At 60.9% G+C, this 24,845-nt stretch overlaps 2 protein-coding genes across 2 annotated transcripts; one reads left to right on the top strand and one right to left on the bottom strand.

The window, feature by feature from the left end:
• Positions 1–242: 242 nt before the first annotated feature.
• Positions 243–18,680, top strand: CARD14 (caspase recruitment domain family member 14). Its single transcript, XM_034789317.1, has 21 exons — positions 243–412; positions 3,029–3,248; positions 4,010–4,147; positions 4,945–5,270; positions 6,958–7,128; positions 7,318–7,437; positions 7,848–7,973; positions 8,627–8,998; positions 9,478–9,603; positions 9,868–10,004; positions 10,331–10,425; positions 10,910–10,955; positions 11,727–11,916; positions 13,245–13,371; positions 13,975–14,212; positions 14,872–14,935; positions 15,308–15,419; positions 15,728–15,901; positions 16,296–16,411; positions 16,962–17,077; positions 17,803–18,680. Exons 1-21 carry the CDS (start codon positions 344–346, stop codon positions 18,008–18,010), a joined length of 3,291 nt encoding a protein of 1,096 aa, XP_034645208.1. The 5' UTR covers positions 243–343; the 3' UTR covers positions 18,011–18,680.
• Positions 18,681–18,924: 244 nt separating this feature from the next.
• On the bottom strand, positions 18,925–24,845 carry SGSH (N-sulfoglucosamine sulfohydrolase). Its single transcript, XM_034789867.1, has 8 exons — positions 24,714–24,845; positions 23,634–23,794; positions 23,148–23,253; positions 22,155–22,305; positions 21,556–21,712; positions 21,158–21,239; positions 20,758–20,961; positions 18,925–19,942 (listed from the first exon to the last, which is right to left on the bottom strand). The coding sequence occupies exons 1-8, from the start codon at positions 24,796–24,798 to the stop codon at positions 19,383–19,385; spliced, it is 1,506 nt and encodes a 501-aa protein (XP_034645758.1). The 5' UTR covers positions 24,799–24,845; the 3' UTR covers positions 18,925–19,382.

Below are 24,845 nucleotides of genomic sequence, written 5' to 3'. Positions count from 1 at the left end.
ATTGACTAAACATGTTTAAAGGGGTCTGGCTTGGGAGGGGTGGGGGCTGATTGATGTTTGTAAAGTGCTCGGTAAGCCTGTGGGCAACCCCCGTCCACCTGAGCGTGGGGCAGGCACACGGGTACCGGCATGTCCGTGCGTCAGGAGACACTCAGCTACAGATCATTGGACGTGCTCCTCGCCCCGTGACACCCCCAGCCTGAAGACTGCTGGCTGCTGAGCAAAACGAAGGATTACGCCAGGGCCTCTTGGCACTCCTCCGAACAGCTGCTGGGCCCTGGAACCCAGCCTCCGAGGCAGCCGCTGCCGGGAGCTAGCAGAGACTCCCACAGTTATTCCTGGAATGAGGAACCAAGAGGAGGCCAAGTTTGGAGCCCTGCTGCTGCCCGACGGGTGTCTCCCAAGGCCAAGTGTGAGTTTCAAGAGCAAAAGGCCTGGGGGAAAGCAGGGGAGGCCGCCTCCTTACTGCTGTGCTGGCGCTGAGCCTGTGTGGGCTTTGCTAGCTTGGAAGGTGCCCTGTGCAGGCTCGGGGCAAGGCTGGGGTTGTGGCCCTGCGAGCTAGCGGAAGGTCGGGGATGGCCTGCCCTGGCCTTGCTGGAGGACTGTTGGGAGCCGCAGGAGATGAGCATTGTGAACTCCCGCCGTTATGGAGAGGCGGGGGAGGGGGGTCTCTTTTCAGCCTCGTGCTCCTGGAGCACTGAGGGTGAGTGGGCGTCACCAGCGCGTGCAGTGACTGTTCTGGTATCGGTGCGAAGGCATGGCCACATGCACGACAGCCAATAACACCTTTACCTCCACGTGCTTCACACAGGGGCCTGCCTACAAAAACTCCTCACTCAGATGCCCGGCCGAGCGGAGCTGCCCTCACCAGAAGAGAAATGGCCTATTGGCTAGAGCCATGGCGGGAGGCAGGACGTGAGGTCTAACTTCTCCTGGCCCTTGCTGCACCCCCACGGCTCCACCTGCACCTTCACGGTCCGGGCACAGCCCCTCGCTTGGCCTGCTCTCCCAGGCCTGCTGCTTTCCCTGCACGGCTCCTGCGTGGGGCCGCGGAGGCTCTGGCTGGGTCTCTTCCCCCCGCCCCCCTTTGGCTCAGCTCTCCCAGCCAGGGAGCAGGGAGCCAGCTCTGCGCAGGGCAGTTCCCAGGGTTCAGAGGGGGGTGAGCAGGTCTGCTTCCTCCATCCTATCCCCTGTCACGCAACGCAGCCCCCGAGGCCTTTGAGTGGGGCCCAGGCTGGCCCAGGGCAAGCGCCACTACCCCAGCAGCCAGGGCTGGGCTGTGCTCATCCCCCGGGGCTCCTGGTCTGCTCTGCTACAGGTACCAGCCAAGACTCGTGCGCGTAAAGGGTTTTTGTCCCTGCTTCTGAGGAGAGGCGTTTCCCTCCCCACTGGATTTTGTGCCCCTCTGAGCCCAGGGGAGAATGCCCTGTGCGAGGGACCCGCGCACCGGAGCAGCAGCCCCTCTAGCACGGCAGAGCCGTGTTCCTGCTGCACACGACCCCAGCCCTCCTGCTCCACGCGACCCCAGCCCGGCACTGATGGTTGCAGGAGGGGAAGAGGGAAACCACACTGGTGTGTTCATTCCATCTCCTGTGTCCCAGATGTGGGCAGGGACCCTTTCCCCGAGGGAGCCAGGGGGTGAGACCAGGGCTATGGGGCCGTGGGGGGTGAGGACAGGAATGCAGGGTTCTGGTGACGGGCTTAGGGCCCCTTTTCCTGAAGCTCTGGGGTATGCTGCTTTTCTCCTTTTAAATAGCCTCGCTTTCTTCCTGCTTCACTGTTTTTTCCCTGCTGAAAATATCGGGGCAAGAACTGTTGGAAATACATGAACCAGGGGCCAGAACCTTGGGCAGATGAGGATTGCTGGGTATTTTATGGTTATCTGGTGCCTCCCATCTTGACAGGACTAAGAATGGAGGTGCCTTGGGGCTGGGGCCGGGACCGTGCCCTCCTTCCCGGTTTGTATATATAGGGATGATCTTGCAGTTGGCTCTAATAATAGCAAGGAGGATATCCAGTGCTGTGCAACCTGTGTGTGTCGGAATCACTTCACCTGCCGCTGGAAGGCAGCTGCCTCTGGGGTGGAACATGGTAGCTGCTACACCCTGCAGAGCAGTAGTGCATCACTTCCTGTCAGTTGGAATTATTAGTAATGATTAATATTAACACGGGAACCCACCAGACACTAATTTAACCACAAACGCCTTTAAGTCCAAAGGCCAAATGGTATTTTATACAATTGCTCTAACCCTGCCCACGAGCCTAAAAGGAAGCAGTCCCGACACCCAGATCCAGTAACCATGTGTTCACAAGCGTGTGATCAGTACGCGGACAAACGGGCTAGACCCAGGGAAAACCGTCCCATCCTGGCGTGCTCCAGCACAAAACCCCTCAGATTCCGAACACTTTTTATACCCTCCAACTAACAAATGATGCCACAGCTGATTGCCACGTTAGCTAACAACCAGCTCCAGTTCCAATTTCACTCCAGATTTACATCTTCTTCTCCCAAGACCTTTGCTCCTTGTCTCCACCCCCCTTCTTGCCGACCAACCGCTTTCCATTGCCCCTGGTTCACACGGGCTTCACGGGTCTGATCAGGCTGGTGGGGGGGTGGGAAGGGCCGCGCTGGCTCATTTTAAGACAGATTCTTTTTGTCTTGTTTAAAACCATCTGTGGTCACCCCTGCCAGTCAGAGGCCTTCCTTTTAGAACCTTCCCCTTCTCTCTTTAGTCTTTGAACCAGACGTCCTCCCTCCGTCATTCCTTCTGGCCTTATAACTCGCCATGTGCAAGGCAGGACCTTCCTTCACAACACAGAGATTTACGCTAACCCTAATTCTCCAATTCCATAGTTATTCTACATTGTCCCAAACCACCATGAAGAATCTTGTCTTCCCAGCGACCATTGATAGGTAACCCGTAATGTGCCCTCCAGGGCTGGGCCTGGTCCTTCACCAGCATCTCTCTTCTCGTCTCCTCTTCCTCCTGCATTTCTCTCACCTCCATTCCTCCTCTGCCCCCAGTAGGCCCCTGCGATGGCAGTCCCTTGCCAGGCAGACACGGAGCTCCGGGACCTGGATGAGGAGCAGCTCTGGGAGATTCTGGAGAGCCATCGCTACCGGATCGTGCGCAGCACCTGCCCGAACCGGCTCACCCCCTACCTGCGCCAGGCCAAGGTCCTGGACCAGCTGGACGAGGAGGAGGTTCTGCATGGCCCCCAGTTCACCAACAGCGCCATGAGAGTGGGTGAGTGTCCGGGACAAGGGCTCTTCCCTGAGGGCCCAGGTCACGGCCGCGGCCTGAGGGTCCCATCTTGGAGCTGCTGCTTATGGACAAGGGCTGGCTGGGATCCCCTCCAGAGCTGCTAAACGCTGTCCCTTACCCTGCTGCTCAGACTGGCCGTTGCTGCATGCGCCACCTCTTCCCACGGGGAGCAAGAGGCTGGGGCCAGCCCTGGGACCTGGCAGTGCACTTAGCACAGCACTGGGCTTGCTGAGAGGCCTCCTGGGTGCACAACGGCGCCTGCTGCCCTCGCATATTGTCAGCAGCTCCGGTGCGGCGCCCCAGGGCGTTACTCTCGCCCCGGCAGGCAGCGCAGGGGACAAGGCTCTCTGCTTGGTCCATGTTTACACGCGTTCACCGTTTCTGGGGAGCTCACAGCTCGACTGCTCTGCTGTATCTTGCTATGGAGACGTGCCCGGCTGATGCCTGCGGGCAGACCTGGGATGAGAATCCCCCCTCCCAGCTCCACCCATGTGCACCTGGCCTCAGTCTATTATCTATTACGCTGTGTCAGGTGACTAATGAACATGGGCCGCGCAGAGCGGGTTTGATACAGACCAGGGGAGAGCTGCAGAGCCAGGCAGGGCCATCAGCCCAGCCAGACACCAGCTGGAGCCGAAAACAGGGCCTTTGCGGGGATGTGTCCCCACATCTGGCTCCAGGGGCACTCTGGGTCCTGCTAGGCCTGTGGTCAGCGAGCCTGTGGTTTTCTAACCCATCTCTAGGCCACATGTTGGATCTTCTGAAAACCCGGGGGAAGAACGGAGCCCTGGCCTTCCTGGAAAGCCTGAAACTTCACAACCCCGACACCTACACCCTGATAACTGGCCTGGAGCCCTCCATCGACCTCAACAACTTCAGTGGTAAGTCTCCCCCCATTGCCAGAGCTGTCTCTGAGCCAGGCCAGCTGTGAGGGGAACCCCCAGCCACGAGCCCTCACTGCAGGGCAGCACGGGAGGCCAGCGTGAGATTGGTGCTGAACTGGCTAGTAGCTACTGTTCTCTGCGCTGGTCCAGGGACTGGCGCTGGGTCGTTCCACCAGCGCATTGCAGTCGTAATTACGACATTGCCTGGACACAGGCCACAATATCGCCCTGTGGAGGGCATGAGGTGGAATACGGGGCAGGAGCCGTAACCTGTGTCCATATAATGCCCTGGCTACTATTGCAATGCTACTGGTAGAGCAAACTGGCCCCAGCCCCCGGACCAGGGCAGAGCCGAGGGGTGAGCTATGGGCGTCTCTGGGACAGGCACCGTCCGTTCATTACACGCACGGACAGCACCCAGCACGACGGGGCACCAAGCCTTGACTGAGGCCCGTAGGCTCCACCATAGCAAAAATAATCAACAACAACGTTCCACGGTCATCGTAAATCACCTTGCTCATCCGCTAGGGAAGGGACGTCCCTCCGGTCTCAGGGAGGGGACGGGCAGAGCCCTGGGAGGGCATTGGGCTGCCTCTAGGAAGTGGGAGCTCCTGTGAAATGTATACGGCGACTAGTGAGACGGGGCCCCGTCCCTGCTGCTGATCCGGGGTGCGCAGGGGGCTGGGGCTCAGAGCCTGCTCGGAAGCGCTTGGCACGCAGGAGCTATAGAGCATGGGCCGGGGAGGTCTCTCAGCTGATCCGTGCTGGCCGGAGCTGATCTCCTCTCACCGCAGGCCTGATCGAGACCTCCAAGCTGACCGAGTGCCTGGCGAAGGCCGTGAACAGCTTGCAGGAGGAGCTGACCCAGGAGAAGCACCAGAAGGCGTCTCTGCTGCACCACTGCCGCCAGCTGAAGGACCGCGTGTCCCAGCTGGAGGCCCAGAACAAGTGTCTGCGGGGCATCGAGGCCGAGCACAACCGCATGAAGAGGGAGGTCAGCTCCCACTTCCACGAGATGCTGAAGCTGAAGGATGAGATGTACAACCTGTCCATGCACTACACCAACGCCCTGCAGGAGAAGGACCTGGCCATCACGCGGAGCCAGGGCCTGCAAGAGGAGGTAAGCGCAGCCCCAAGCCGCTCGGAGGCGGCCTCGGGGACCTCGTCACAGCAGCAGTGCCCAGGGCAGCACGTGCCTGCCATGGACGTCCCACCGGGGATGCCTGGCCCCGCTGGCTGGGTTCGCTTTTCACCCAACAGCCCTTGCTGATATCTGGCCCTCAATGCCTCTCCTCCCCCAGGGCTGGCACGTCAACTGCCCCCAACAGTCCTGCAGCTCGATAGCTGGCTTCCCCCAAGGGGGTGGGACCGGCGGGCCGGGGCGCTGGGGCAGGGAACCCCCTGGGGCCCGTAGGGCTCTTCCTCATTAACTCCAGGTTGTGAGTTTCTGTCGGTCTCAGTATCCAGACCCACTTGTCCCCTTTGTACCAGAGCCCCTGGCAAGCCATTCGCGACAGCACAGTGTGTGCTTCCTCGTCCCTCGGGGACCTAGCAGCCAGGGCTGGAGGGATCCTAGATCTCCACCCCCAGCCTCCCCTTCCCTACGCCTGTCGAGTGCTGCCTGAGAGAGGGCGGATGGCTGGGCCAGCACCCCGGGCCATGCGCACCCTGCTCCCCTCTGTGGTGCAGGAGGGAGGCCTGGGGGCAGTGGACGCACCATACGAGGGTGACACTGACTTGTCTACCCAGGCCCCCGGAGGGGTGTGAACCGGGATTCCCTTTTCCCTTTGTCCGGCTGCAGTGGGGGGGCTCAGTCACTCTGCTCTGGCTCCCAGGGGTCCAGGTGGCTCTTGGACGTGTTGGACCGTTCACATGAATTACTCCTTCGAGCCGTGGGAAATTAATACAAAATTAAACGAAGCAAAAAGGCAGGTGGGGAATGGGCTTTCACTCCCCCACTATGGTTGCCAACCCTCCAGGATTGTCCTGGAGCCTCCAGGAATTAAAGATTAATTTTTAATTAAAGAGTATGTCAAGTGATGAAACCTCCAGGAATATATTCAACCAAAACTGGCAAACCTCCCCCAGACCAGTTCCAAGGGCCCTTCAAACAGTCTGGAGAGGTGAGATCCCCCCAGGAATACATCCAACCAAAACTGGCAAACCTCCCCCAGACTGGTTCCAAGGGGCTTCAAACAGTCTGGAGAGGTGGGATCCCCCCGCTATGTTTTGCTCATCGAATCTGAAATCACCTTAGTAACAGAAGTGCTGACAAACCCCCACAGAGCCTGGTTGAAATTTCTGGCTCAGAGTTGCTTTTCCTCCCTGCATCAGCACTTTATAAACATGTCCCATGTGCAAGAGAGAAGACAGCTGTCTAGAACAAAGGGTGGGTACATGCTCTAAAATGAAGGGGGTAGGGCTGTGTTCTAGAGTGAATGATCGCGTCTCTGTTACAGAGCTAATGTAGAATCCTGGGTTCTAGAGCAAGCCGTGTGCCACATTCTAGAACACGGTCCCACGTTCCAAAGTCATGGTCAGGGGGGTTCTGTTCTAGAGCAAAACAGACCAATCTCATCCTTTCAGCAGTTAACGTGGTCTTCTCAGCTCGGTGTGAACACTCAAGTCGGGGTTCTAGAACATGGCCCACAGTTGTGTTCCCAAAAATGCAACATTCTGTGCACACAGCAAGGCAGCCTTTCCCACTCTAGACGCCGGGTTCTAGAGTAAACCCCGGGCGTAGTGTAGCTGGCACGACGCAGCCGAGTGCAATGCTAGGGACCTGTGCTCTCTTTGTCCTCTGGCAGCTGTATCTGATGAAGCAGGAGCTGCAGCGAGCCAGGGTGGAGACCTACTACGAGAGGGAGAGGTCCCTGCGCATGCCCAGCGACCCGCAGTCACAGGCGGATGAGCTGCTGCAGCTGAGGGAGGAAAACGAGAAGCTCCGGTCACTGGTGGAGCTGGAGACTTTCAGCCTGGTAAAGCCTCCCCCTTAGTTCCCAGTTCCCTCGTGGGCAGTCCGGGAGCCACGGGGTGCCTGGTGGGAACAGGGTTTGCTGGGGAGGCAGATCCCCTAGGTCTAGCCGGGATGCACAGAGCTGCCTGGACAGCAGCCTCGTTCCTGACCTTGGGGGAGCCCCGCTAACCCGCTGGTGTTGCTTGGCCAGGTGCAGAAGGATATCCTGGAGCAGAACCTGGATGAGGCTCTGGAGGGCAAACAGGAGCTCCTCAATCGAATCCACTCGCTGAGGGAGCAGGCAGTGATCGCTGAGAATCAGCGCAAGCAGGTCAGAGCTGCCAGGCCTGAGGAACTGGGAACAGGTGCTGGAGGGGGGAGGAATCACCCCTAAAATGGGGAGTGGATCAAAGGCAAACCCGAGGTTTATGGAGCAGGGCATCTTCTCCCAACCTCCTTCCCCACCCCATGGGGTGTCGTCTTCTGGCTGGCCTTCCTAGTCTAATGCCTGGCCCCACTAACCACATGGGTGAAAGCCCTGCCTTGCCACACAGCATGGAAATCTGGCCAAGGGGGCCACCAAGCTGGCCTATGCAGGGGACTGCAGGTAACCTTGGGAGACCAGATCCAGGATCCGTCTCCCTCAGGGCGGGACAACTGTTCTTGGGGGCTTTCACCTGTCCCCTTTGCTGGCTCCCTCCTGACCCTGCTGCCCACCTGACTCCCTGTGTCTCCCTTCAGTACTGGGAGGAGAAGGAGCACACCCTGATTGAGTGCCACAAAATGAAGGTGGATTGTGAGATCTACAAGGAGAAAATCAGTGCCTTGCAGGGGCAAGTGGCCGAGCTGCAGAAGGAGCGAGATCAGGTACCCAGGGGTCCCTGCCCGCCTGGCTGGGTGGGGGTGGAGGCCTTCCTCTGTATGGGAGTGGCAGATTGCAAGTATATCCCCTGCTCAGGGGGTGTCTCCTCTGGGCCTGCTCCCCAGAGGATGGGATTCTGTTACAGCCCCCACTACACAGCTGGGCTCCTTAGCTCAAGCAGTCGCGGCTGGTGCTGTCAGCTCTGCAGGTCCCTGGTTCAGACCCTGGTGCTGAACAAGGTGGCCGCAAGCGCACAGACGGATTTTGGGGCGTTCTTCGGCTGGTGTCATGCAGGGGGTCAGACCACACGGTCCCAGTGGTCTCTGCTGGCCTTGGGATTGATCAAGCCACAGTGAATGGAGATTCTTCAGCTCGCTGGGCTTGTGGCTGTGTTTGGAGCCCAGTGGCAACAAGGCCTCTCCCTCGTGCCGCGGGGCTGGGCTTCAGCTGGCTAGCCTGGGTGCCTGTTGTTGTAGCCATGGCCTCCTTCCCCTTCCCCCATTTCTCTGTGAAGTCATGCAGCCCTGAGCCGGTCTCTCGCGCTCTCTGCCCTGACCACACTGTCAGTGTCTGTCCCTCTGCACCCGGCTGTGCCTCGCTCAGGGATCCCCAGCACTTTGCTCCAAACCTCCTGTCCCTGACGTGTTTGTGCCCCCAGGCATACTGCGCGAGGGACGCGGCCCAGCTGGAGATCTCCCAGAACCTGCTGGAGAAGGATTCCCTCCGCAGGAAAGTGTTTGAGCTGACGGAGCAGATCTGTGAGCTGAGGAAGCAGGCCAGTCAGCAGCAGGCGGAGCTGGACAGCAGGGTGCACGAGGTGAGAGGCTGGGGAGCTCTTTGTGCTGTGAAATCCAGCTGGTCCTGTGCCCAGCCCAGAGGCCAGATCACGGCTTTTTGGCCACCAGCCAAGACCCCCCCAAGTGATGGGAATCTGAGAGCAAAGGGCACAAGCTGGGATCCCCGTGTCAGCCCGTCTGGTAACACCTGTCCCGCACCCTCTTCCCGCGTGGGAGTGCGGCCCTCATGGGCGGTGGGTGAACAACGGGCTTGGGGAGGCTAGCCCCTGGCTGGGCCCACCCCTTCCACCTGAGGCCCCGCCCCCTCCCACCCCATTTCTGCCCCCAAGCACAGACCCCCCCCCTCCGCCATGGGTCACCCGAGTGCCTCCAGCCCCGGAGCACTGGGCCGGCGGGCAGGCGGTGCGTAGCCTTGCCCCAGAGCACCCGGCGGATGGCACGCAGCCTCCCCCTCAGCCTGGGAGCGCTCAGTGGCACGGCCCCGGCACAGGGGGTCCCCCCAGCGCTGGGCAGCCCCGTCCCAGCTGCCCTATCCCCAGCCCCCGCAGGCTGGGCCGGGGCCAGCTAGCAGCAGGAGGGGGCCTTGGGACGGAGTGTGGGCAGGGCCACGTGGGGCTGTTTGGGGAGGCACAGCCTTCCCTAGCCTATTATACCAGTCGCCCATGGCCACTCTTTCTGACCCCATTCTCTGTGCTGTTTGCTTGCTCAGCAGGTGAAGGGGGAAGGTCTCGCTAGCCTGGAGCCGGGGGAGCAGTGGCCAAAGAGGAAACAGCGGCTGGTGCGCATGCATGCCATCTGCCCCGGGGACGAGAACCAGGGCGGCCTCAGCGTGTCCAAGGTGCGGGACCCTTCCTGCCGCCCCCAGCCCCTTGTCTTCCCACGCAGCCCTGGGGAGGCTCCTTTCCCCCTGGCAGTTCCCCTCGTGGCATGATGACAGCCAAAGGGCAGGGCTCACGAAGCCCTACTGCTGAGGGGAGGGCAGGGCCTGCCTTGTTCTGGCCACAGCTCCGTGGGCGTGAGCCTGGCACGTGGGGGCCCAGGCGTGGGAATGAACAGAGAGGTTAGCAATGGCCATTCACACTAATGGCTCCCTCCCTTGCAGCTGTGCTCAGATTTCTGCGTGAGGACGAGCCACGAGCTGCCAGAGAGCTTCCGATCGTGCAGCCCTGTCCCGCCCTGTAAGCTCTCCCTGCAGAAGAGAGCCACGCAGGAGTGCCTGGAGAGCTCCCTCTCCACGAGGTACGGATGCACTGGGGCTTCCCCATCTCTTCCAGCCTCTGCAGGGTGGCACATGCTGCAGCCCCGGTTTGCCCTGTTCCTAGCAGCATGTCGCTTGCTGGGTGGGGCAGAGGGTTGCTTATACGGCAGGGACTTCTCCTTGGCATTGCCCCCATGTGCCAGGCTATATGTTCCGTTAGCCACTAGCCAGGGCTTTTGAAACCCTCCTGCTTGGGCCGCGTGGCTCCCTGTCTCTCCAGCTATGCAGTGGGATGCTGTGGGAGGGGCACGTTCTTCTCTTCTGCACAAGCTGACCTGCCTCGTCCCCTCTCTCCTGTCCCCTGCAGCAGCTCCCAGGAGTTCCTGGAGGTGGATTTCAGTCTCATTGCAGGGGAGAAGGCGGAGTCGTCCGACTTGGAGTATGAGATGGTGGAGAAGGACGGTGGGTGTTTCCCTTCCCTACTGGCAACGAGCAGCTGAGAGCAGACTCTGTTGTCTGCCTGCATCACCCAAGGGCATGACCCAAGCGCCTTGTTTCCATGGGGAGCTGAGGGTCTCGTGACTTCGCCCTGTCTGTCATCTCCAGCCCTTCCCACCACTAATGCACTAATAGGGCCACCATGACCCGAAGTCTGGGATCCTCTGCTGCAGAGCAGGCCCTCCCAGCCCAGGTGCCATCCCCACAAGGGGCCCAGCAGGTGGCTCCGGGGGCCGTATCTGTGCCCGGTGCAGCAGACTGGGTGACAGCTGATCTCTGGGCTCACCAGCCAAATGGGTGCGGTGCTAGCAATGGACCCTGCCTCCTGCCCAGGCTGCCAGGGGTGCCGGGGGGAGACTACTGAGGGGAGGGGCCTGTTTCGGGGTTTTCTTCATCCTCCTTGGCTTGTCCCTTTGCCTCCACTGGTTCAAACTGTCCTTCATTTCAGAGGGCAATGCCCAGCTGCTCGACTTAGACCCGTCTGCCTCTGAGAGGTACGTCACGCTGCCCACGGATTTCTGCCCCCCATTAGGGAGGGCTCTGCCCTACGGGAGCCTGGAGTAAAGCAGGGTGAGGGCCTGATCCCTGGGATCTTGGTGAGAACTCCTAGGCGGCCAGCTCCGGAGACGCAGCGCTCCCTGGACAGAGCTCCTGTTTGTGTTCTCGCAGTCACGCGCTGCGTGCTGAGCTCTCAGCCAGCTCCGGGGTAGAAATCCAGGGGTGCTGCTCAGCAGAGGGGCCGCTGCTGCCTTTGATCTAGTTCAAGGAGGACTAGATGGCAGGGCTCCGACAAGCTGTAAGTGCACCTCAGCCGGGTGCACACGAGAGTCAGACCAAGCGCACAGGCTAATGCGGGTAAATTCACGCCCAGGCTTGCTGCGGGCTCATTGTTCCTGAGCAAGGACCGTCTAAGGCAGGAATCCCATAGTCACGTGGCTGCAGCCCCAGGGCCACCCCCACCTCCCCTCCACACGTGTGCACAGTGCTACACGCCACTGACAGAGGAGGGGCTGGGGCTGACCCCCGGCAAACCTCGGCACCTATTAAGCGTTGCCTCTGGCTAGCGCTGGTTCCTTGCCACACCTTGCCCTGTGTTTAGCACAGATGGGGGGTAGCTGAGCTTCCGGGGTCACCTCTTGAGATAGCAGCTGGGCCCTTAGTGTGAACTCCCTGAAGGGAAGTGGGGTGGTGCAGGGTGGAGGAGGGGTTGCTTGGAACTGGCTGTTTCCACTGCCTCACATGAAGTGTCTCCCTTCCCTCCCCAGCACGCCCATTCGCCGGCGGCCCGCACGGCGCATCCTGAGCCGCATCACCACCATTGCCTTCCACGGCACTGCCCTGCTGGAGCAGATCAGCATCATCGGGGGCAACCAGACGGGCATCTTCATTCACAGGGTCACTCCCGGCTCCGTGGCCGACGAGATGTCTCTGTCCCCAGGCAATCAGATCATGGTGGTAAGGGGCTTGACGTCTCCTCTCTGCCTGTCTGTGCCCGCCCGCCCCGTATCTCTCCCTCTCCGCCAGTCTCTCGTTAGTCCCTCACACTCATCGGCAGTCACATCGCCCTGAACTGAGGCCCAGAACAAATGCCCGAGCCTGGCATCCCCCGGGCGCTGAGTCGTTGTAAGCACTGCTCTTCAGGTGAGCGGCCAAGCCAAGGTCCTGACTGATGGGATCTCGCTAGACCACGGCGGGTGCCTGGTGTCCTGGCTGAATTCCAGCTCGGGCGGCTACATTCATAGAATCATAGACGTAGGGCTGGAAGAGCCCTCAAGAGGCCAGGCAGTTTGTCCCCCTGCCCTGAGGCAGGGCCAGGGTCACCTCACCGATCCCGGCAGGGGTCTGTCTAACCTGTTCTTACAAACCTCCAATGACAGGAGTCCACAGCCTGTGCCCGTGCTGAGCTGTCCTTAGAACCGGAGAGTCTTTCCCAATCGCTAACCGAATTCTCCCTTGCTGCAGAGTAAGCGCGTTCCTCGGTGGACAAGGAGAGCGATTGATCCCTTTCTCGTCCACACAGCCCTTAACACACCTGCAGACTGGTACCAGGTCCCCCACCCCGCCCCCCGGCTTCTTTTCTCAGGACTAAACAAGCCCAGCGTTTTCACCTTTCCTCAGAGGTCAGGTTTTCAAAACCTTGGGTCATTTTTGTTGCTCTCCTCTGGGCTCTCTCCAGTCTGTCCACGTTTCTTAAAGCGAGAGGTCCAGAGCTGGACCCAGTGCTCCGGCCGAGGTCTCCCCATTCGTCCTCTCTCACGTGCCCTGCGGTTCCCATGCAGCAAGGAGATCGCTTTCCACTCCTGCCCTAAGGAGCTGGGTCGTGCTGCTGGGCAGCCACCAAGTTCCCCTCCTGGGGTGGCTGCATTTTGGTGGGGGGAAGCGAGTGGGATATGCCAGAAGCTCGCAAGGGCCTGTTCACTGCGCCGGAGGGGCTGGTGCCCGGACCCAGCTAACAGACTGGTTGGACCCAGTATATCTGCTGCCTGCCTTGCAGCTGGGCTCTTTGTGCCTAATGGCACCGGCTGCATGCAAGTGTCCTGCTAGCCCAGTCTGGCCTTCCAATTCACTCCTGAATAGCCAGGTCTCTGCTCCCCCCCTCATGACCCTGAGTCCCCGGCCGGGCAGCCCCACCCCTCCGGGGTGCTGGGGAGCAGATGGGGAGAGTTCATTCTCCCCGAATGTGCGTCTCTCCCAGACGTCGGGTCGGACGGGGCTGCGGGCCCCAGGTGAGCGTTCTCTTTGCTAAGCCCACCCCATCTCTCTGCACCTGGTGCCCCCTGCAGGTGGATTATGAAGTCACAGACCCAGCATTCAAGGCCATCCTGGAAGATGCAACCCTGGAGGAGGCGCTTTGGGTCCTGAAGAGGGTGAATGGCTTCTGCTGCCTGTCAGTCAGAATGAACATGGAGGGTAAGTCCCTCTCGTGCCCTCCTCAGCCTGCATCCATCCACCGCTGCTGGCTCCTCCAGCCACGCGCAATGGGGAAGGGCTGCAGCCTTCTGCCAAGGCAAGGGGCGCCCAGAGGCAATTGCTGCTCATTGGCACATCCCCCTCCCATCGCCCTGCTTCAGTCCCCTGCACGGTTCCCGCCCCCGTAATCCCTTCCGGTCTGCCCCAGTCCCTCCTGCTGTAGCCGCACATCCTCCCGGCCCCAATGCATCCCCTCCCCGTTGCACACACCCCTGCCCATGCCCTGCTGCACATTCCCCTCCCCACTGCACACTCCCTTCCCCATGCCCTGCTGCACACTCCCCTCCCCGCTGCACACACCCCTGCCCATGCCCCGCTGCACACNACTCCCCTCCCCGCTGCACACACCCCTGCCCATGCCCCGCTGCACACTCCCCTCTCCATTGCACACTCCCCTCCCCATTGCACACTCCCCTGCCCATGCCCTGCTGCACACTCGCCTCCCCGTTGCACACACCCCTGCCCATTGCACACTCCCCTGTCCATGCCCTGCTGCACACTCCCCTCCCCCACGCCCTGCTGCCCTCCTCTCTTGCTCTCCAGGTTACAAGAGGCTGGTGAGTGACCTAGAGAACAAGGTGGTGACCTCGGGTGACTCATTCTACATCCGGGCCAACCTGGCCCTGGAAGGGAAGGCAGCGGGGGAGCTGCCGGTGCAGTGCAATGACATCCTCCACGTCACGGACACCATGTTCTTTGGCGAGAGCCAGTGGAGTGCCTGCCGGGTGAATCCCTACAGCATGAAGGACATGGATGCAGGCATCGTCCCCAACTACTACCAGTGAGTGGCCTGTCCAGCGTGCCGGGGGGAGCCTGCTCCTCGGTGTCAGAGCTCTGCCTGCACAGTCCCCTCCATGCAGCACAGCCCTGCCAGGGAGTGGCATTGATCGATGATCCCATGCAGCAAAGAGCATTTCCCAGGCCTGGCGCAGCTGCTGATAGATGTGCCCATGTGTACCAGCCTAGCACAGCTCCTCTTGGGCATTGCAGAGTGTGGCACAGCCCCAGAGAATGTACCTCCCCCAGCCCCGCAGCCTCCACCCACCAAGAGCAGGGGTGTACTGGGCTCATCAGGCAGACGTGTCCCAGCACTGGGGGGGGGGGGTGCAGCCCATCGAAACCTCCACGATGCCTGCAGCCTCATCCCCCAGATTAATATTCCTGCTGCTTTTGCAGCTGCCTCAGGGTATTTAATGCCCCTCTCTGGCCTGGCACAGACATGCCCGTGGTCTGCCAGCTCCTTTCCAGCCCAGCCAGCTGTCTGCTTGTGACCTGAACTCTTTGATGCTTTTCTTGGGCTCCAAGTCCGTGGCTCTTTTATGTGGCTGCCGCAGCCCAGCGTGCATGGGAAGGGTTCACTGGCTGAGATACCTGCCCCCTGGCCTAGGGCTAGCTAATCCCCTCTCTAACCAACCACGCTCTGCTTCCCCCGCTCTCTAGGGCTCAGCAACGGCTCATCGGCCTTATCCAGGACATGGCCCAGCAGACCACATCTGCTCGGAAGGTAACAGAACTTGGGGCGCAGGGGACCCGGCCTGGGTGCGCAGAATCTCTGGGGAGAGATTCACTTGCTGTGCCCTGGCCTCTGAGCAGGGCCCCGCCGAGGTGCTGCAGCCGTGGGAGAGGGGAATGGGACAGTCTGTCAGCACTGAACGCCGTGCCGCGGGCTTGGGGCAGCCCAGGGGTGGAGGTTAATGCCGCACGGTGGGCTGGGCGGTATCCAGGGGCCATCGCTTGGCCTACGGTGAGCAATCATTGCAGCAAGTCAGACAGCTGCTGAACGCTGGTGTCCGGGCTGGCGTCTCACCGGTGGGGGGAGGGGGGCTGCTCTCCATCCCTGGGGGCTAACTCAAGGCCTCTCCTCTCCGATCTGCAGTCTTCAGGGGGGCAGCCAAAGCTGGTGCGGATCATCAGCACAGACAAGAGCAAGATCAACCCTCTGTGGTCGTCCATCGAGTGTAACGTCTACGATCCCAACAAGGCGGACGGTGCGTTGTTAGCTAGAGCTGTCGGAGAGCCCAGAGCCTGACTCCTGGGGCTGGCCAGGTGAATCCCAGCGCTAGCCCCCCTAGAAATCCAGCCTTGGCTGTCTGATGAACAAGGGCACAGGCTAGATAGTTCTTGCTGTCGCACTCAGCTGCCCGCTGCGTTCCCTTTGCTGATGCCAGGCCCTGTGCCAGCTGCCACGAATCCACCTCCCCAGCGTAGCGCCAGCCCTGCAGCTGCCTGGCAGTAACGGGGGTTCCAGTGCCCTGGGTTCACCTGACCGTCCTGCTATCCCTTTGTGTCTGCCCAGCCTGCCCCCGGCTCTGCCTGCAGGCAGGGAGCTGCTTCACGCTGATGCCATACACGCTGGTGAGACCCCACAAGCTGGCCCAGCTGCGCCCGGTTCTCTTTGTGCCCACGCTGCTGGGGAAGATCCTGAGCGACAAGCTGTGCCTCACCAAGGGCTTTGAGAAATGCCCGTCAGGTACGTCCCTGCGGCATCCTCTCACCCTTGGACATCCTGCCATGGCCGTGCTGGGTGCAGGCTCCCATCCCTTGTGCTCATGCAGGGGCGTGGATCCAGGGGCCAGGGCTGGCAGCATTCAGGGCTTGCTCCCTGCTACCCCGCTCCCTCCGTGCCCCGCCGCTGAAGCCGGCTGATCTCCCCCATCTGGGTGGAGCATGTCAGGGCTCCGAGTTCACCTCCCCAGTGCCCTCATGCTGTCACGGGAGCCAGCGCTGCTTTGCTGGGTGAGTCTCCCCCTCTCCGAGGCCCATACTGCCTGAGGTGACATGGGGGGGGACCCCCATGAGGCCACTCCCGGCGAATCAGACTTGGTTACTTCACTTGGCACCTTCCCTACTTTCCCTCCGCCCAGGACTCCTGTGTGAGGCTGAATGCACGGCCCAGAACAGAAGCTTGGTCCAGGAACAGCGGGAGCCGGACAGCCGCTGCTGTGTCACATGCCAGGCGCTTCAGCTGCTGCTGGAGAAGGTAACAGGTGTGGGGCCGGGGGCAGGCGGGACTGAGATGGGTGCTCTGGGCTCCGACTATCAGAGCCTTCCCTGACCGGGAAGCCAGAAGCTGGCAGCGTGGGGCCGGGAGGAGAGTCAAGGGTTTCTGGTCTCAAACATGCAGCAGGTCAGTTGATGGTTGTTACCTGCATCCCCTTGAAGGCCGCCCGGGGAGAGCTGCAGGGCCCGCGGGTAGGAGGGGTACCTGCCATGGCTGGGTTAGGAGCAGATGGGACAGAGGCACCTACAGACACTGCACCGAGACCTGCCAAACCTCCCCGCTACCCCACCGGGCATCTGCATCCATCCGTCCATTAATCCCAGTGCCTGCGGCTCCCCCGCTGGGCAGCAGAGAGGTGAATCTAGCCAGAGCACAGCAATGGACTCTGTAATGCTCCCTGGCCGCAGACTCTCTGGCTCTTGCCAGCGCCTGTCCGCTCATCAGCAGCGCCAGCCCTGGCCAGCGCCTGTCCCTTCCCATGAGCCCACTTGGTGCCAGCCCCTCGCGTTCTCTCCCTGGCTCTCTCTAGGACGTGCACAGCCTGCTGGACGTGGGGCTGGAGTGCGTGCAAGCCCTGCACGCCGCGGGGATCTATCCCATCCTCCTCCTCATCTCCATCAGCGAGAAGAATGCCAAGAAGCTCAAGTACGTACCAGCATTCTGGGCAGAGACGGGCTGCTGGGGCCCCTCAGGGCAAACGTCTCCTGCTTGCCGGAGGCTGCTGGAGCTCTGGGGAATGAGGGCCTGGGCCTGCCCTCCCCTGGGTGCCTTGTGCCACGGCTGCAGCAGCTGAATGCCTGCGTGTACCCGGTGGAGGGGATGTGAATGAGCCACAGGGTGCCCCTCTGGTTGGCTGCACCAGTGATTGATGTAAAGACAGTCCAATAGCACCCAGCCGCCTGGCCGGGGTGAGCCCTTCCCCATTGCATTGCTGAGGGAATGTTTGTGCCCACACCAGGGGCCTCGAACAATAACCCTGTGGTCTCTACAGCCCCGTTTCTTGGGGGGACTCAAGACACTTCCCCAGGGCAGGTATCGTCCAACCTGAGCACGGAAGGTAAAATGCTCATGCTCAGGTGGTTCGTCAGTGCCGGAGCTGGGACTGGAACCCAGGAGTCCGGCCTCCCAGCTGCCCACTACTGTGATGTGTATTGCACAGTCACCAGACCACGCTTCCCGGCAGGAGGCAGGCCTAGAACCCAGGAGCCCTGATCCATCCCCTTGTCTAGCCCCTGGACAAACAGTGAAATCCTGGCTCTAAAGTCAACGAGAGTTTTTCAATCACTGCCTCTTCCGCTGCTAGCCAGCTTTGTGCTGGTCACACGGCTCAGGGCGTCCCCTCACGGAGTCTCCCACGGGCTCTGTTTCAGGAAGGCACTGCAGCGTCTCGGAGCCACAGAGGAGCAGCTTCTGGACTGTGTGCGGAGAGAGGAGGCCCAGCTGGAGAAAGTGCCCTGCCTGTACGGCACCATCGCCCCCAACACCTGGAGCGACCTGGATGCGCTTGTCAGCGCCGTGCGAGCAGCCGTCGCCAACGAGCAGAAGAAGATCGTGTGGATAGAACAAGATCGTCACTGATCTCCCTGGACACAGGGTGGGGCAGGGGGAACCGTCACCTTGGCAACTCTGCAAATGTCACCTATTTAAACCAAGAGTTTGGTTTGGGGTGTGGGGAGGGAGAGGTTTGAAAGACCCTCTTACCTCAAGGGTTAATGGACTTCGCAGTGCTGGGTGAGCCCCCTACCTGCCCAGCTGGCCTCTGCCCTGTTGGCAGAGAAACACAGTAACTCTAGTTCAGGGAGAGAGGCTGGTTTTAATGCCACCCCTGTCATGGTGTGAAAGGGCGGCTGGCTGGGGTGAGCCGGGGCTGCCTTTGAACAGTGTCCCTGGTGCCAGGGCGGGTCCCCGGGGTGGGCAGGGCACCTCTGCCTGGTGCCTGGGCCACCTCCACCTGTTCTCCCAGCCTGGCACTAGCTGCTCGGAAGTGCAGTCGCCAGCCCGCCTGCACAGGGAGGGAACAGCAACTCCAGTAGGCCTTGCTGTGTCCCCTGCCACGCAGGCTCCTCCCTGGTTAGCTGCCCCCACGGGTCTGCCTCGTTGTACTGGGTATCCCAGCTCCCTCGGGATCTCTGAGCACCCTGCTCCCACAGCCCTGGGGAGAGCAGGGAGCCAGGACTGAACAGGACGTGCTCGTTCCAGGGACTGCCAATTCTGTAGTTTGCTAAATTAAACCGTGTTGTTACTGACAGTTGCTGCGTGTTCAGACCCCTCCTGGCCCTCCCTGAGGTGGTGACACCAAATCCAATGTACCGGCCCTAAGGAGAGGGGGCTCTCAGCTCCTCCATGGCCAGCAGGAGACTCTCTGGCAAATGGGGCAAAAGCCCCGATGTGGGGAGCTCCCAGCAGCACCAGTCCCAACCTCCGGCTGCAGGAGGTGCTGTTGGAGCCACCGCAGGAGATCGGCACAGAGGTTAGCTTGTGAGTAAGCCGAGGACGTTCTCTTCCCAGCGACTTTATTGAGATCATGCATTTGACAGCTTTCAGGTCGGCTGCAGTCCAGCGCTGCCTGTTGCCGGGTGCGATGACACCCCACTGAGGAGGAAAATGTCCCATTTGAGCTTCAGGGGCAGATGCTGTTTTGACACACAAAGCACACGCCAGTTGTGTGAATGGGGGAGTGGGACCAGCCCATCTCTGGTTGCTGCCCCACCTTGTGCTAGACGGAGGGTGGCTGGAGCTCTGGCGTGGCTGCGGGGTCGCTCTGTGGACCCTGGAGCCCGGGGGCTGCATGTTTAGGCACTTGATGTCTCATTTGGCAGACGAGCTAGCTGTTCCCTTGGGGGTTCTGGGGCTGTGTCAGGATTTGGGGAGGAGCCGAGGGCCACGCAGGACCCGGGGCTGGGCTGCTGGAAGGAATGCAGACAGGACTCCCGCAAGGTGAGCCGGTGACTCACAGTTCATTGTAAAGGGGTTGGCACCGGGGGCTCAGTTTTTCCTCTAAGATGCCGTCTGGGGCACACACCCAAGGGTCATTAGTGTCCCACTGCCACTTCAACAGGTGGGCTTTGAGCAGCTCCAAGACCTCGGCGTACTGGGGGTCGGAGGCCAGATTCCGGCTCTCGGTGGGATCGCTGCTCCGGTCGAACAGCTCCCAGCGGTCCCTGTAATAGTACTGGTGCAGGGTCTTGTTCCAGTGGGTCGGCTGCCGGGCTCTGGTCCGGCTGAGCAGGTCCTGGAAGGTTGGCGAGACGTAGAAGTCCTGGTCGATCGGGAAAGGCATCCTGAAGTTGAGGTTGTGGATCAGGCGGAACTGCTGGTGCTGAATCGCCCGCATGGGGTAGTACATGGTGACCTCGTGGTGGCTCTGGCTGCTGAAGGCCGTGACCCAGGGCTGCTCTGACACCAGGGCTGGCAGGAGCGACTTCCCGGTGAGCTGGACTGTCTTGGTGCCGAAGATGCTGTAGCTGGGATAGGGGATGGCGAACCAGTCCAAGATGGTGGGCGTGAGATCTGGAGAGGGGAAAAGAGGGTGACGTCTGCAACTGGCAAGAGGAGTGGGCCAGAACAGCCCCTGAAGAGAGACTCGGACCGAGAGGAGGGGGCAGAACCCAGCGGGAGGGTGGAGGCCGTCCCGGGAATTGCAGCTGGGCCCTGCGGGAGTGACGGGTGCTCCCTGACATTCCTGTGGGGCGGCCAGGGAGAGTCAGTCACCGGCACGAGCCGCTGGAGGACAGGACTCCCGGGCCTCTCTCCTCACGGCCCCTTTCCTCTCTTTCCACACACAGCTTCATGCCTTTGCTGGGCTCCCCTTGTGCGGGGAACAGCCTCCCGCTTCCTGCCCCGGTGCCCTTTTCTCCTTCACACCCACTTCCTCCAGGCCTCCCTCCCGCACTGATCTGCCCACCTTGCTGCAGCTCTGAGCCATTGTCCCCTGTTGGCTTGTGAGCCCTCTGGAGCTGGGGCCGGCCCTGTACATCCAGGGAGTTACCCACCTATCCCACAATCCCCTCTCCCCGGGGGCTGGGCACCTTCATGCTCTCAGACTCCATCCTCCTCCTTCCGGCCCCAGACTCGTTCCCGTGGCATTGGGGATTACACGGCTCTTTCGGAAAGACAAGCAAATCCATCCAGTGGGGAGAGAGTCGCCTTTCGGGCTGCGGAGCCAGGGCTTCACCCCAGCCATGCCCGTGGTGTCAGGGCACGGGCGGGGGAGACGACACATGATTTGGTATCACTCTACACAGCACTGTACCGGGGCCCCCACCCAACTCCCCTAATGACCCCAGCCCCTGCCTAGGCCACAGAGAGGAAGTGACCGCTCTTACCCAGCAGGCTGGCGTAAGCCTGGCTGACCTGCCCCCAGCGCTCGGGGTGTTCGGGGGAGGAGACCAGCAGGGGCTCAGCAGTGCCCGACCAGTACAGGTTGGTCCTGCCGCTGGGGAAGGGGATGCCGTTGTCAGAGGTGTAAATCACCAGCGTGGTGTTGTGCAAGCCGGCACTGCGCAGCTCCTCCAGGACCAGCCCGATCCCTGCGTGCAGAGAGAAGAGCAGAGCTGTGTGGCTGCCGGGGGGCCCCTGCACTTTCACCCAGCAGGACGGCTGCCTCCATCCCAGCCCCAGCCCCCCACCCCAGCTGAGGGTGGGTTTTCTCCTCTCGCCCAGCAAGACCCTGCGCTGGGGGCTCGGGCCCCCACGTCCTGCTGCCCGACCACAGCGGGTACTTGCCTTGGTCCATGCGCCCGATTGTTGTGTACTGGGCGGCCAGGTCAGCGCGAGCGGCTGGAGTGTCTGGAACGAAGTACGGGAGCTGCGGGGGGAGGAAACGCAGCAGCTGCTAAGCGCTGGAGGCTCCAAGAGCGGTGGGGAGAGGACGCAGGAGGCAGCAGAGCTAAACTGAGGACAGAGCCCCTGCCAGTGACCGTGGCTCCATCTCCGTGCTCAGGGCTGCTCCCCTCCTAACCCCACTCATCCCCCGTAACTGCTTGGGGTGGGGGTGAGGGGGAGAAGGGCCAGGGTCACCCCGAGTCACCCCACAGCTTTGCCTGCAGGAGCCTTCTTCCCCGCTGTGCCGCCCAGCTCTGGCCTGGAGCGTGGGCAGCTGCTTCCCAACGGCCCTGTCCTACCTGCACATGCTCTGGGCTGTACGTCTGGGGCTTCCAGTCGGGGATCCAGCCCATGCCGCTCTCGCCATTGCCGAACTTCTCACAGAAGGCCCCGTACTGGGGCTGGGAGTGGCCACAGCGATGGGGATCATGGAAGGCGACGTACAAGAAGAACGGCCTGGAAATCCCGAGAAGAGAGCTTGTGACTGCAGTGCTTGGGAGAGGCTGACAGCACGGGCCGAGCAGGAAAGGACTGCTTAAGCATGGCCTGAGGCATCCCACGGACCCCAGTCCTAACCCTAGCCCTGGGCCACCATCCAGACCCAGTGATAACACTAGCTCACGGCCTCCAACTGGCTCCAACCAAAGCCTGGGGCTACCTGCACAGAGAAACGTCAGCTCATTTCACCTGTGATGAATTGGGACTTGAAGACAAAGCTGGTTCCCATAGAGCCCCCGAGGGTCCCCGAGAGGAGCTGGTAACCTGATGGAAGGTGCTGACCGCTGCATCTCCCTGTAACTCAGGCACAGGGGTACCCTGTGCATCAGGACCAGGGTGCTAGGAGGCAAGGTTGCTCAGGCCCAGAGAGAATCCTGCGGCGGGGCGTGCAGGGCCTCACCTCTCGTCCTGGCTCTGCAGGAATTTCCGGACGAGCCGTTTGATCCGGGTGATGTTTCTGCCCACCTGCAGCACAGAACTGTTCTCCTCAGTGAATGCAAAATCAAAGGGATACACCGTCTCCGGCCCAACGTGCTTCTTCCCAATTATCCCTGCAGGAGAAAGAGCCCGGCCCGTCAGGAGCAAGCATGTGACAGGCAGTTAAAGCAGAGGATGCTTTTTCAGTCTTTCCATGCTCCCCCGGGGCGGGGTTAGGAGTTGCCCTGCTCTGATGCTTGGGGCAGCAGGGAAACACTGGCTTGCGCAACCACATTAGGCCTATAGAGGCCACTGGGTCTCTAGATACAGAAGTGAAAGTGACTAGTCCAGGCAGAAATGCAGAGTCAAGCTGGGGCGTGGGAGCAGGATCGATAAAAGTTGATGAATAAAAAAAAGATTTTTTTAAATTAAAATTGGATTTTTAAAATTTAAATTAAATCCAGGTTTAATTTAAAAACCAGACCTATTTAAAATTAAATTTGATGCTGACCACCTATGTTAAGGCCTAAACTTATTGTCTATTAAAATAATTTTAATTAAGTTTAAAAAAAATAGTATTTAGCCATACATGTTTGCATCCTTCTGGTTAGCAAAACGAAGCACCAAGTAGTATAAAGGCTGCATATTTAGCTGCAAAGTGACAGGTTTGAATGGTTACCAACCAATGAGAATCGACTTTTCTTTAGGAAAATGAGAGAAGGACAAATGCAAAGCAAGGTTAAACTTGTGATTTAAATCATGTCTAAATTGGTGATGTCAATCGCTTTGATTTAAAGTGTGTGTGTGTGTGTGTGTGTGACTTAATGAAACTTGTCTAGTGGGGTGGTATCTTAGGCACACGTTTTGCTGCCCATCTCTCACATGCGTGGATGGGGTTCAGTGAGACGGGTGTGGGAAAGGGAACGGCTTTGCACACTCTTCCACTCCCTTCTCTTCCCACCCCCTGGCTGTTTACCTGTCCGGATCTGTGCCTGGCTGAGCAGCAGGGAAAGACTCTGCACCTTGTCAAAGGAGTTGAAATGGTGCACGTCCTGGTGCAGCCCATACATCCCATTTTGGTGCTGCAAAACAGAGACCAACAACAAGACAAATTGGCCAGGAACGCACGTCCCTGCACCGGCCGCCCTGCAGAGCCAAACCACGGCTGTCTTCAGGTGCCACGGGCTGAGCGTGTGCTACCACGGAGGCACCAGACATTGGGGCTGGGCAATAGGCCATCAAGGGAAAGTGGGGGAAGACTCATCGCTTGAGCCATGGACAAAGCCCCAGAGCAGGGCGTGTAGGGAACGAGCCTTGATGGGCCTAGGGAAGGACTAGCTGAGCTACGGGGCTGGATGCCTTACAAATGCCGATAGCCAGGCGCTATCGATGGGCCCAGCAAGGGCCCGAGGCAGCAGAACCACCCCCTCCCTGCCCAGCGCGAGGCTCGGGAAGGCCCTACCTGGGGTAAGCCGGTCAGGATGCTGGCCCTGCTGGGGGAGCAGCTGCTGACGGAGGTGAAGGCGTTCCGGAAGAGGAGGCTGCGCCTGGCCAAGGCGTCCAGGTTGGGGGTGTTGATGGCGGAGTTGTTGTACACGCCGCTCTCAAAGCCGCCATCATCCGCTGTGCAGCAGGGAGAAGCAGGGCAGGCTGTGAGCTCAGGGCCCATGGGGCACTAGAAGAGGGGGGGTATTTATCCCCCCACGGCTGGTTCACAGGAGAGGTTAATGAGTCTGCTACAGGTGCCATCCTCTAGCTCACAGGGCTGATGCTCATGCATCTGTTCTGCGAGCCTGAGTTCAAACCCTGCCATGGGCCCTGCAGTGTTGGTTACACCCACCCCAGGCCACAGCAGCGCACAAGTTGTAGTGAACCAGGCCGCAGCAGCGCACGAGTTGTAGTGAACCAGGCCGCAGCAGCGCACGAGTTGTAGTGAACCAGGCCGCAGAGCCCTGCACTGTACTCCCAGCTGCTCTGGCAGTTCCTGTCCCAGGGGCTGCCGTGGGGACTGGGCAGTTAGTCAGAGCAGTGACTCCGGAATCCCCTTCTTGCAGCTGCTCCCATGGGTGTGAGTCACCGCCAATGATTTCGTGGCCACTAGGAGCTTGTCTAGGGGGCTGGTGCCCGTCCCAGGGTCTGGCTGCCTGGTCCCTGTTGCCTGGGTCCAGGTGCCAGAGGAGTCTGGTCTAGGGGCTGGTTGCTGTTCCCGGGGTCTGGGTACCAGGAGAGTCTAGCTTTGGGTGCCAGCCAGATCCCCGTGCCCAGTCCAGAAGCCATCCCTGGTGCCAGGGTGCCCAGGCCGGGGGCGGGCCCCACTTCCCAGGTGCCCGGTTTGGCCCGGTCCGGGGGCAGGCCTCGCTCCCCAGATGCCCGGTCGGGTCCGGGGGCTGGCCTCGCTCCCCAGATGCCCGGTCGGGTCCGGGGGCTGGCCTCGCTCCCCAGATGCCCGGTCGGGTCCGGGGGCTGGCCCCGCTCCCCAGGTGCCCGGTCCGGTCCGGGAGCTGACCCCGCTCCCCAGGTGCCCGGTCCGGGCCGCACTCACCCACGAGCAGCAGCACGTTGCGGGCCCGGCCGGCCCGGCCCAGCGGCAGGGCGAGCAGCAGCAGCAGCGCCGAGCGCAGGCCCATGGCGACCTGCAGCCCGGGCCCCTCCCGCAGGGCCGCCCGGGGATACC

Source organism: Trachemys scripta, chromosome 14 (assembly GCF_013100865.1).
Source record: "Trachemys scripta elegans isolate TJP31775 chromosome 14, CAS_Tse_1.0, whole genome shotgun sequence".
NCBI classification, from domain to species: domain Eukaryota; kingdom Metazoa; phylum Chordata; order Testudines; family Emydidae; genus Trachemys; species Trachemys scripta.
The sequence above is the reverse complement of the archived record's forward strand: the minus strand, read 5'-3'. Positions and strand labels throughout refer to the sequence as shown.

Bases quoted from the DNA above. Each gene is read 5' to 3' on its own strand.
- SGSH (XM_034789867.1), bottom strand. From the start codon at position 24,798: ATGGGCCTGCGCTCGGCGCTGCTGCTGCTGCTCGCCCTGCCGCTGGGC. The intron at 21,713-22,154 runs GTGAGGCCCTGC...CGGGATTTCCAG, and splicing joins CTGCAGAGCCAGGACGAGAG to GCCGTTCTTCTTGTACGTCG. The intron at 20,962-21,157 runs GCAAGTACCCGC...CTCTGCACGCAG, and splicing joins AATCGGGCGCATGGACCAAG to GGATCGGGCTGGTCCTGGAG.
- CARD14 (XM_034789317.1), top strand. From the start codon at position 344: ATGAGGAACCAAGAGGAGGCCAAGTTTGGAGCCCTGCTGCTGCCCGAC. The intron at 413-3,028 runs GTGAGTTTCAAG...TGCCCCCAGTAG, and splicing joins GGTGTCTCCCAAGGCCAAGT to GCCCCTGCGATGGCAGTCCC. The intron at 10,005-10,330 runs GTACGGATGCAC...TGTCCCCTGCAG, and splicing joins GAGAGCTCCCTCTCCACGAG to CAGCTCCCAGGAGTTCCTGG.